We start from the raw sequence: 12,125 nt of genomic DNA, 5'->3' as shown, positions 1-12,125 counted from the left end.
CATCGCGAGTTTTGGCAACCCCGGCTGCTTGGTCCTTTTGCTCTCCAGAGGCGGGGAGTTTTGAATCGGTCGCAGCGTGACGAGTTGAGGTGCTGATGATGGATGGGGGGGAGGCCAAGTTGGCTGGTTGAGTGGATGAGGTCGTCCGGAGTGGAGATGGAGATGGCAGAAGGACGAATGAGGGCTGGCATCTGGTTGGCTGGCTGCAGTGCAAAAGGACCTGGCCACACCACGGAGCCCCGGGAGTGGATCGCTTTAGCGCCTCTGGGCAAATGCAGCGGATGATTTAAGGTGCACCCGGCGGCTTTGGCACCCATGTCCTTGGATGTTCGGTGGGTGCTTTTGAAGCCAAGTGCAGATGTTCCCCTTCTTGCTTGCTGGCTAGGTCGAGATAGCTAGCACGCAAGATCTTTTGTTTCTGTTACGGATACGGTAACGAGCTTATCTTGTCGTTGCCAGGAACACCCACAACCTGCAGATGCATGACGATGCGGGAGAGACGGGAGCAGCGGGAGCAGGTAGGTACTGACGATAGTCGTTGAGCAAAGACAGAGGCTTTATGCGGGCACTATCGTAGTCTGGTCGGCGTTTCCGAGACCGAACACGTCCCAGGAGATGCCGTCGCCCAGTCAGATCAGACCTGTAGTACGGTGAAGGGAAAAGCAGGGAGGAAAAAAAAAACGCCTCTTTTCTTAGACATTTCCAATGACCTTCCATGGCGTCGACTACGTGCGTTGTCGGTGTGCAGGTTCCTACCTTAGCCCCCGAGTAGTCGCGCTGCCTCGAGTGGTGGTGCCATGGATGTATGATGATGTATCAAGGACGAAAGCTTAGATCAGGCCAAGCGTGCACGACATTGGATCGAGGCTGTGGTCTTGGTTCGATTTCGACCGACCGCGCGAACACATCCCACGAAGGAGGAACGGACTTTGTGACGTGAAGCAGAGCAAGCCACGAAAAAATCTTGACTGTTTACCTACTCCCTGCGTGTCGCAATCTTGGCTTCCATCCTGCTTGGACCTCCTGCATCTGATCCAATCTCATATTCTCCTCGCCTTCTTGGGCTTTTTGAGGCTCCATTCCCTTTGCGCAACCGTCCCCGACTTGGCACCCGCTTCGCTCTTACCCTTCCTGGGCCTAGGCCCCCGACGCGAACCTACCTAACGTTGGGCAAGTGATTACGGAGAAAAGGTCGATTGGCAATTCAGGGCCATGGCAAGGGATGGATCCGGGAGACTGCTCCGAGAAGCCTTCGGAAGATAGAGATGGGTGCCAGGCATGGGAGAGTGGAAGAGGAATGGAACGAACCAGGCCAGGCAGGGCAGGCCAGGGGATGGATGGAGGATGAACCGCGACGACGTGACCAGGCCCCAGGCCCCGTACCTAGTGGGAACGCTCCAGGGCAGCTGCACCGCTGTCTGCACGGCGCTAGAGTGCTGTACCGGCGGCCACTAACCCCCCAACAGTGCTCGAGCCGGGGCGTCCCCTGACCCTCCCCCCGAGCACCCCCGAAGCCCTGCTGCCCGGCTGCATCGAGTCCACCTGAGTTGCTTACCCCAAGGCCAAGGTAGAGGGGACCGTTTTCCGGGGCTGGAGGTACCTGGGCTCCCTCACATTCTTGGCCTGACGGGTGGGTATCATACGGCGTGACATCCACCCGGAGTGACATGGATGGTCGCACTTCCCGCATGGAGTCCACCTGGCACTGCACTTCACACCCAGGCAGGTGCAGTGGAGGCGGCCACTCCTCGATCCCGCCCCTCCCCTCCATCTCCATTCGCGAGGTTCTTGTCTCCCCATCTTTTTCTCCAAACCCATCCATCCACATCCGCATCCACATCCATCCTCACCATGGACATGGTCCACGCTTCGCGCCGTCTCGATATCACCGCCAACAGCAGAGCCTGCCCTGCCCGTGCTCTGTCTGTCCGCCCTGGCTGTAGGTCGCTCCCGCCCGTCGGTTCTTGTCGTGATTGCTATCGCCCCTCTGTTCCATTTCCATTACCTTTACAGGGGCCTCTTACCTCGTCGATACCTACTCGCTGACCTCGGCCGATATGGCTCCCGCTGATCTTCTCAGTTCATCCCATCCTCGCAACGCGACAGGCTGGGGACGATGATGCCAACCGCGCCCCCATCCCCATCCCTCCCACCCATACCTTAAGCATCCTCCACTCCCATCCTTCCATTCACTTAAAGACCTCCCGCTCCTCAGGCTTGATCTTGGGCTGCTACGTACCTGTCCTCCTCCCCTCTGTCGTTTACACCCCTCCCCAAATCCAGCCGCACACTCCCACTCCCCATCGTAATCCTTGCCCTGGCTTCAGGGTCTGATTGCTACTCTCAAGTACTGGGTGATACCCTCCCCGACTTATGCAGTAGCACCCCTCGCCTCTTCATCTTGGTCTTCATCTTGCCTTATACAGTCCCCAGCGCCACTTTCATGTCAATGCGCTACTGAGAGGCGTGCCTTGCTTGCCATCTTGAACACTTTAACATCGTGTGTCTCCATCTGTGAGAACCTCTACCTTCTTTCTCGTCTCTCGGATCCAACTCCTGTCTTTGGCTTCAGGTTGTTTCCAACTCGTACTCGACTCTTTCAACCTGTATGCCAAGCATATCCAGCTCACTCAACCGCGTCTTGACCTCGACAACTCACTCACCACCCGTTCGTCACTTATACGCTCCATATCTTGCGACCATCGATCATGACGGCCGCTCTTGCACAACCGACCGTTACGGTCAAAGACCCTTCCGCAGTTCGCAAGCGCAGAAGACGCGCCCCTGCAGGTGGTGCTTCTGATGACTGCTTTTCTTGCTCCAAGAAGAACATCAAGTGTGACCGCAGGCGGCCATACTGCTCTCAATGCCTCGAGGTTGGCAGCGAATGCTCTGGCTACAAGACACAGCTCACTTGGGGAGTTGGTGTGGCCAGCCGGGGTAAACTCCGCGGTCTGTCCTTGCCCATTGCGAAAGCGCCTCCCGTCACTCGGGAACCCAAGAAGCACGCGGGATCTCGCTCACGGTCCAGCTCCGCTGCTGTTCCCCAGAGCATCGAGTCTGAAGAGTCTGGAAGAATGCCTCAGGGACCGATTGACATTCCCATGGTGACCCAGGTTGCGTCTGCACCCACGACTCCTTTCACAATGGCAGGATATGACTACCTTTCCATGTCTCAACCTGAGCATCCACCTTCACTCCCTCAGGGAAGCTGGGGCAGCATCAATTACTCCCCTGGCCAAGAACCGACACCCAAATTCAACCGATTTCCCCTTCCTCTTGTCACTGAGGACCTTGCGTCTTCCATTGACTCCCTGAATGAGGTGGACTATCTCTCCCCCATGAGCCAATCTTTCACAAGAGACGACGTATCCTACGTTCACAGCCCGTCCTATATATACGACAGCTATACGACTGGCAACAGCTCCCCCGGCCCCCAGAGCCCTCCCGCGTCTCTCTATGTCGACCATGGCAGGACTATTGCCCCGACATCTTGCCCAAGCCTAGCACATGCGCCTTCAGAGCTGAGCTCGAGTCTCCATTCTCACATGGACAACTTCGACTCGCAGCTGAGCAGCCGCATTGTCCGGGATTGTGACTCTTTCGGTATGATGAACTAAGCACACCGATGTCTTGTCTGTGCTAACACTTTCTAGGCGTACCTGAAGCCGAAGCATATAGCGCAAGCTACAACTCGATGCCCATCGCGTGGCAGTCGCCATCGATTCAAGAGGAGGATGTCAAGTCTCATCACTCGGACTTTGCCCCCTCGCATTGGCCCACGGCTTCCGAAACCCAATCTGTTCATGTGAGCCAGGACCTCATCTCCAAGATGCCCTTTTTTATGGATTACTACGAGAATATCATGTGCCCCTCGATGGTCTTCATTGATGGGCCACACAACCCCTTCCGAGACCATATCTTGCGACTAGCTGTAAACAGCCAGAGTCTGAGCCATGCCATTTGTGCTCTTGCATCCTGCAATCTACGCATGAAGAGGAAACTGAGTCTCGGACGTGATACTCGAGAGCTTTCTGAGAAGTTGATGGCTGACAAACACGCCGCCGAAGCCATGGCAGACACTCAGTCCGACGACCTCTCCCTCGCCGAGGAATACCAACACCGCAACTTGGCTGTGCACCTACTGAACGAGCAACTCAATGACCGGAACAAGTCGACCCACGATTCTGTCCTCGCCACGATTCTCCTCCTGTGTCACTACCGCATGGTCGAGTCGGGCATCGCCAAGTTCCATACCCAGTTCGCGGGCGTCAACAAGATCCTTGCTCTCAGGTCTCAGCAGTTTACCGCTTCAGGAGATTCTGCCTGGATGGAGGCCCTGTTCACTTATTTTGATGCCATCTCGGCAAGCATTAACGAGCGTGAAGCACAAGTACACCCCGGGTTTGGAAGCATATCGGATGTTCAGCTCCCTGTTGGGGCTGAGAACCTGGTTGGCTGCGACTGCGAGCTCTTCAAGACAATCAGCAGACTTGGCCGCCTGAATCTGCTCTCGCAGAACCGTCCAGTCAAGTCTCGATCCCATGGCGTTTCCGGACGGTCACCTTCGCCATCATACATCTCCCCACTGGGCCATGCCCACAAAGCAACCTTTGGCATGGGTATGGGGGTGCCGGGCCAGCAAACAGGGGATATGAATCTCGCCGATCATGGATACGAGGGCAACACATTCGGTACGACGCTTCACGGCGAGGGGCTCATCTCATCCACTAGCTCGACCACAACCTACGACGATAACCGCTCACTTTTCTGGCACGAGTGGAAGGAGGCTCGCCTAGCCCTACAGAGCTGGCAGTTTGATACTTCCAGGGTTGCTGCCTCGCTGCCTGGATCACCTACACAGGGGCAGTTACGCGACCTTGAATCACTGTCCGAAGCATTCCGTTATGCTGCGCTGTTGTACACAGAACGGCTTGTGAGCCCCTCGTTGCCGTCTGGTCACCAAAGCATCCAGAGCCTCGTGAGCCAAGTGATCTACTATGCAGCAAATCTGGAGACGGGCAGTAATGCCGAGAAGTTTTTGCTTTGGCCGCTCTTTGTGGCTGGGTGCGAGTGCGTCAACGAGCTGCAGCAGGACATGGTGCGGTCAAAATGCCGGGACATCATGTTCCGCTCGGGCTACATGAACAACCTAGCGGCTCTCGAGGTGCTGGAGAGGCTATGGGCGGGAGAGTGGACGGGAGAGGAGCCGTTGAGCCCGGGGGCCAGGGCCGGGGGTCAACGCGGACCGTTCAACTGGACAAAGTGCATCGGCGGTCCCGGGGTGGAGGTGGAGTGGATCATGTTTTGATTGCAAGGATTGGTACTTGGCGATTTTTGACATGTGACGGGTCTGTTCTGTGTCTGAGAGGAAAGATGATGGGAAACAGGGGGTTGTATTTCAAGGGGTGTTGTCATTACAGATGTGGGTAGGGGGATATGGGAAAGGCGTTATGCGAGTCCACAGGTGTAAGATGGAGGTTTGGAATCAACGACTGGGGATCGATCTGAGCATATGACGGGATGGATGGATATTGGAACGGCAAGGCAGGCATTATACTTGTATCATGTAACGACATGGCATCTACGGATTGGTAGACTGGAGCGCAGGCGTTTCGGCTGAGCATTTTGATGTATACATGGGTGGTTGGATTTACTTTGGGTCTCGATGAGAGCCTCACTATGAATGAAAACGAAGCTACTTGATAAAAGTGCATTTTGGAGCTGATAACAGTTTACGATGACGATAATGGAGGGTCCCCCACGCCAAGTGCCAGCACATGATTTCCTTGAAAAGCAGCATGTATGGAAGCGGTAGGTAATTTGTAGAATGATGCTGGCAAGTTCGAGGGGACGTCAGTGAATCTCGCCTCATGCCACGCATGCCTGAGTAGGCATAGCCCAGGATGGGATGGGGTTTCTACTATGCCGCTATGCAGGGCTGGCACCTTCCCCTGGCTGGCACTTGCTCTCGTGGTCTTGGCTCTTTTTCCCTCTCGGCGGTGCCGCCGCCGTCGCGGGAGAGCTCCGCCTATAAGGTCGTCTGGCGGAGCCGGCCGATGGGGATGATAAGAGACTGGGGCGCGGCAAGAGTCGTGATTGGACTGTGGGATGAGATTGACCAGGCTTGGAAAGTCGTGGGATTGGGTCTTGTCAAACTGCGGGAATAAGAAGGATCGACAGGTAGGATGTTGGAGGTTCAGGTTTACAGAAAAAAGCCAAACTTGAGAAATGTTACGGTATCAAAACCTTCTTGCATGACGATGATCACAAGGCGAGACAGCAGAAGCAAGGTGCAGCAGGGAAAAAAGCCCACACACCCCCATGCTTTCAGCTCCCTTCCAGGCTGCCAGTTACCGACGAAACAAAATGCAACAGTGGCAGGGACCCTGGCCAGCGATCTCTGTCTCTTGTTCAAAACGTGTCTGTGTATGTGGCTTCGAGACCAGAGGTATCCGTAGAAAAGGCAACAAGAACCCCTGAAGCTTTCAGCTAACTAGTATGTAATATGTACTACACGCCCCCCATCTCCAACGGGATCGTTACATACATGTAGGGGGGCGAAGGGGGTGGTCGGTGAGCCAAAAAAAAAATGAGATGAATAGACTTCCACTTCATGCTGGTTTCAGGCGTTGGTTTGGTTTAGCTTGGATGACGATGGCATCCTGTAGGTTCGTTCCTTCAGGCGTGTGCTTGGGGTTCGGAAGGCCCGATCAAAGTGTCAAATGTGGCTGGCTGCATGGTGTGATGGTGATTGACGCTGCACGAAGGCGGAAACCAGTCATGTCAAGAAGAGGAGAAAGGGGGTTTGAGAAGAGTTTGATGCTAGTAATTGCTGTCTCTTTGCTAAACGTGCTTGTCAACTCCATCTCCATGCCGAGTCAATGAGCCCTCCGTTGCAGATGAGGCCGGGGAGCCTCTTGTCTGACAACAACGCTCCAACAGAAACCGCTTAACGATACCAGTCTCTTGCTTCCGCGGCGCGAGCCTTGATCGTCCCTAGTGATAGTAGTAACTTGTTGAGACCATTACAGGTCAGGTATTTGCATGTCCCAGTCCTCACTGAATGCCGTCGATAGTGTTGCGTTGCCGTTCCACGATCCCCCCCTTTCCGCCTCCTTCCACATCTTCGTTGGGAGTGACGACCAAGTCCGCCTGTAGGCTCCCGTGTACCATCGACCGTGGTATCGTCTTGTTCAGTTTCGTCTCGTCCATCTCCGCCATCACCTCCAGCTCTTCTTCCGTACCTATCTCCAAGACATCCTCCCACTCATCGGCCGGCGTCGTGGCTTCATCGGCATTATCAAACAACGGTGGTGGCGGGAGGCGGCGGGTTGGACGGCGCAAGCCTCCATTCTTCATATGCTCCAGCATGATGCTGCCTATATCACGTCAGTAAGGGCTGTAGCAAAGAGGTCACAATAGTCGACATACGATAAACTGCCCAGAAGGCCGGGTGGGACTGCTCCTTAAGCAGTTTCCTGGACTCTCGCAGAGCGTCATGCGTGACGATAAAGTCCCAGAACCTCAGAGACCTCAGCTGCTCAACCCTTTCTTCGAGCTTGTGTTTAACCCAGGCACTCCCGTGAACCGACTTAAAAACCACGAGGCCGTACTCGAGCGTCCACTCGCCAACCCACTGAATCTCCTCGATCTGGGACATCAAGGCCCTGTCGCGGTGACGTTGCTTAACCAGCTCTCTCCGACGCATGACATCGATCCTCGTCTCGACCAAAGCACGGGGCCCCGGTTGCTGGCAAGCACGCATTATCTGAACCGACCAGTCGTCCCCTCGCTCCTCGTCGATCTCATCGTTGATGCGGGTGTGGCATTGTTCGCAGCACCACAAATATCGAGTTTTGACGAGGACCTTGCGCTTCTCGAGGGGGCAGAAGTCCTCGCAGTCGGCGGTGCAGCCGATCTTGAAGAGGTTGTGGTGGCGGCATTGGGCGTATGTCAAGATGGCGAAGCAGCACGGCATGGTGATGTCGGGTGGTGGGTGCAGAATAGATGTGGTGATGTGCGTGCTAGGAGCAAGTCGAGAGATGCTCATTCAAGACTCAGTCAGGTAGGCCAGGCCACATTATTCAACTGTCAGGCGCCGTAGCCGTACCTGTCTGCAGCCGCTGACCTGCCCTCAAACGCCCCCCCTCGTCGTTGGGAAGCAGCCACAGACCTCGATGATGCCCGCTGGAGCATTGTCACCTGCTAATCCGCAGCAACTGCCTTCTTGTTCAACACCAGCCCAAACTCTCCTCTCGCGTTCGGCCGGAAAAGGGGCGGTCTGCATGTGCCACCGATTTTCAGCGTTCAAGACCAAGGAGAGCGATACGTACCGACAAACGAACAAACACTGCGAGCAAGGTACCCCAGGATATGTCCCAATCAAACAAAACAAGAGCCGTTTTTGCAATTTTGTGTGTGTGTGCGGTGTATGTGTGTGTCCGATACGCGGGTATCCATCTACACGGCCCATCTGATGCCAATTATTCTACAGAGAATCCATTCCACTCCTCAACACCATGCCGCAATCCCTAACACAATGGTGAATCTTTGAATGCAACGTAAATCATCCCCTTCTCGCCTCTCCCCTCGTCATCCTTCCCCTGTCTCTCCCCTTCTAGGACCCCGCGTTTGTAACGAGGGTGAGCTCCGGGAAGTACTGCGAAAGCTTCCTTGGGTTCCGCACCTCTGCCCGAGTCGGCTCCTCCGTGTCTGATATCTGGTCCAGATCTGTCGTTGAGCCAAAGCTCTGATTGCTATCGAGGAGCTGAATCGGCCGTCTCTTGGCCTTGATGTTTCCCTGGGCCGGCACAGGTTTGTTGCTGGCCTCACTTGGTGATGCTTGCACCGAGTGCGAGATTGGGGTTGATTCGCGCATGGATGCAGGTGTCCGAGATCGGCGGGCGATATCTGGGCTGAGGCTTCTGGATGGGCCAAACTGCAAGGATGCTGTCATCATCTTGCGGTAACTATCGAGCTCGTGCTGGTGGCGATCAACCATTCCGGGGCTGGCAGACTCGCTACGGGTCTTTTCGTTCGAAGTCAGGCCCTTAGCCTGGACATAGGCGCTGGAACGGATGTGGTGAGGATCCCGTTCGTAGTACTTGTCAACGATGGGGTGAACCATGACGGTCTGTCTGTGAATGGTCAAGAGGGAGTTTGTAGGCACGTTGACCCAGTTCTCTGCTTCAAGTCAGTCATCTGCCTTTCCCTGGTCACTAGAACCTCAGACGCACCTCTCTCAAATGTCAGGGGCTCGCTCGCAACAAGCACAATGTCAGCTCCCTTGTCCTTGCGCTCCATCTGGTATTGCCTGTCGTCCGCGGACTGTGTGCGTGTCGTCCATTGGGTTCCAGAAGAGTAGTACAAGCTAGCCGCCTCGTTATCGGAGCTGTTGATATACCGGGTGCAGATGACACTGTGACCATCGGTCACGGCAAAGTTGAGCAGACTTGTAGTGTCGACGTCCTCGTTTTGTAGAATGCTCTCAGGGATCGAGTCGATCAGCTCGTTGATCTGAGCGATCGTGCGCAGCATGGCCTTTCGCAGCACGGTAGGGCCAAAGCCGGTCTCGGGGCAGGCGCTCGGGTTGTGACCAAGCCGCTCGAGGGTGTCGAGGAACAGGGCAAATGCCCATTCGCTGTCGGTACCGCCCTTGACGCCAAGGTACCACTTGTCGGCCAGACGCTCACCGAGGCGGCGCTTGATGTGCTTCCATCCTCCGAGTCCTCCATTGTGCATCCACATGAGGCTGCCGTGGGTGAAGGGATGGCAGTTGTCCTCGCTCAGAGAGCCCTCGGTCGTAGCCCGAACATGGCCAAAGATAAGGCGGGAGGCGGTCTTGGAGGCGATGCGCTGCAGGTTGGTGCAGTTCCAGGCGGGAATGGTCGAGGTAAAAAGGCAGGGCGCGGCGCCGAGCTTGGGGTCGGTGTAGAAGCCTATGCCGAAGCCATCTGCATTGTTCTGGCCACGTCTTGTATCCTACAGATGATGATCTGTTAGATAGTGTCCTTTGACTAGGGGTACTCGGCGTAGAGTGACTCACGAGACGCAGACGGGAGTCAAAGGATTGCTTGAGGATCGAGTGAGTCGGATCGAGGATCAGCTTGGACAGAAGAATCTCATCGCTTCCCTTGTAGACCTAGAACAGTAAGATCTAGGGTCAGCACATACGTTGTTGTGTCGCGCTGCGACCGAGGGGCCGGCTTCGGGCAAGGAAGGGGTTAGCAGAAACGCACCAGGAAACGGCACATGATGATGCTCGTGCGCGCAAAAATCTGGCCAGAACCGACGATGCAGAGATCAAGAGGAAGAAAAGGGAGATGGGGTTTTTAAGGGGAGAAAAAGAAAAGAAAAAAAATTCTATGCAGAGAGAAGGATTGCGTGTTTCCAAGAAGAAGACACAGGCGCGCGCAGGCAGGCAGTTAATGGATGGATGGTTGAATCAATGTGAGGGATGACACCATTGGTTTGCTTTTTGGGCTATCGGTGGACGGACCATCGGCATCGGTGGGAGTCTAAGACAAGGCTGAGAGGGAAGGGGGCGAGGGGGCCAGTGAAAGGAGATGTAAAAATAGGGGGGAATAGAGAGGGATAGGGGATAAATGGACGAAATAGATTAAAGTTTATAGACGTTGCGTCAGAAAATGTCTATCTCGAAGGTAAATATCTGGTTGAGACCGTCCCATGTTAATTCGCAGTGTTTGCTTGCTTGCCTGGTTCCTGCAGCAGTTGTCCGTAGCCCCATGGCATCATCAGATAACGAGGCTACAACGCTCCAATCCGCTGCATTTTTAAGGGCCGACATCCATCGACGAGAGCCCAACGGATCCATTGGACCTGATGAATGGGCCCTTGCAGTTGGGATTTCCGGGGGAGTGGCCCGCCGACGGGTGGAGCATCTCACAGCCCGTCCGTCTGCTTGGTCTGACAATGACAGCTCTCTCGTCATCCATGGAATGAAGACTTTCTAGTGACTCAAATACCCCATCGTCATGGTTCATTTCGTATCTCCTTGAGTGCGTTAAGGCTACAACCAGGTCACGAGCAGGGGTCTGATCCAATTAAAATGCCGCAAATTAGAGGTACTTCAATTGCCTCCTATTTTATATGGTGATAGAAGTCCCAACAATCCTGCTGGTTACAAAGGGCAACATCACACTGCCGGCAGCCGTACCTTGTTTTTTTTGGCCCCTTTTTCCTCGTATTGGTGTTGATGCCGGTTAACGGCTTCCTCTTGCTTCGTGACCTAATTTGACCGCAGCGGAGGCCTTGACAAGCAAGGCAAGGGCTATTTTTCCCTCTTTTGACGCGTTCATGCAGCTCCATAGGCGTATTTTCGTCGCCAGCTCGATATCGCTTCCTGGAATGACCAGTCCAATAAGCCGCAATAAGGTCATCTATAAGGCGGCCTCGCCAGTCACTTTGAGACCGTATTTTATTCCACTTTGGCTGCCCATGAAGCTGAAGAAGATAGCTGTTGATGAGGGCTGTGTCAAGAAGGAAGGTCCAAGCTATAGCCTGCCAAGGGCCGCGACGAATTGAGTGACTATAGCCCCGTGATGCCCTCAGTTGGTCGCCACGGTCCACATGATTCATCTCGTCGTTATAGGTAGCGGCGATAGAAGGGATCGCAAAGGTCTTGACGGCTTCGTCACCAAAAAAAACGCTGTATTGGCCGTGCGCGGGCTTGATCTGTATTTGGCCTCTTCCTCTTCCGTATGACGAGCTCGTCGCCTCTGAACACAGTGGATAAGAAGAGTACAAGGGCGTTATCCTTCCACGCGATTTGGTTGACCTAGGGAAGAGCATGTCAAATTAATAGGGTTTCTATAGGTAAATTTGACTTGGCTTGCTACCTTATTATCAACTGTTGGAGCACTTCTGAGCTCATTGAACTGAAGAAGTCTCCGGCCGGCAGAATCATCATCTTTGAGCTTCGCGAAGGGGGCGTAGATACCACAGTTGCGGCGGGCCGTGCCTGTGGCCCCGTGGCCATATTGACGGAGGCTTCTAAAGAGGTTAGCGGACGAGAAGAGGTTATCAATGAAGACGTGATATATGGCTTTTGGCAGCTTATTAATAAGGGCAATAACCACGCTCTGTGTCGGGTTGAGGCGTGT

The 12,125-nt window shown here is 54.6% G+C and overlaps 3 protein-coding genes across 3 annotated transcripts; 1 reads left to right on the top strand and 2 right to left on the bottom strand.

Moving 5' to 3' along the window:
* Positions 1 to 2,708: 2,708 nt before the first annotated feature.
* On the top strand, positions 2,709 to 5,311 carry LRP88_06242 (transcription factor domain-containing protein; the record flags this gene model as incomplete). The annotated part of the gene is made up of 2 exons (XM_083242782.1): positions 2,709 to 3,606; positions 3,657 to 5,311. 2 exons carry the CDS (start codon positions 2,709 to 2,711, stop codon positions 5,309 to 5,311), a joined length of 2,553 nt encoding a protein of 850 aa, XP_083101718.1.
* Positions 5,312 to 7,059: 1,748 nt separating this feature from the next.
* Positions 7,060 to 7,981, bottom strand: LRP88_06241 (uncharacterized protein; the record flags this gene model as incomplete). Its single annotated transcript, XM_083242781.1, has 2 exons — positions 7,060 to 7,382; positions 7,435 to 7,981. The coding sequence occupies 2 exons, from the start codon at positions 7,979 to 7,981 to the stop codon at positions 7,060 to 7,062; spliced, it is 870 nt and encodes a 289-aa protein (XP_083101717.1).
* A 639-nt stretch (positions 7,982 to 8,620) lies between these two features.
* LRP88_06240 (glutamine amidotransferase subunit DUG3) lies at positions 8,621 to 10,256 on the bottom strand (the record flags this gene model as incomplete). The annotated part of the gene is made up of 4 exons (XM_083242780.1): positions 8,621 to 9,186; positions 9,240 to 9,984; positions 10,049 to 10,144; positions 10,242 to 10,256. The coding sequence occupies 4 exons, from the start codon at positions 10,254 to 10,256 to the stop codon at positions 8,621 to 8,623; spliced, it is 1,422 nt and encodes a 473-aa protein (XP_083101716.1).
* Between the last annotated feature and the right edge of the window lie 1,869 nt (positions 10,257 to 12,125).

The sequence above is a fragment of the Fusarium phalaenopsidis genome, assembly GCF_050370095.1.
Source record: "Fusarium phalaenopsidis strain FUZ10S chromosome Unknown contig_32296, whole genome shotgun sequence".
Lineage (NCBI taxonomy): Eukaryota > Fungi > Ascomycota > Sordariomycetes > Hypocreales > Nectriaceae > Fusarium > Fusarium phalaenopsidis.
Note: the sequence above shows the minus strand (reverse complement) of the source record. Positions and strands in the feature narration are given on the sequence as shown.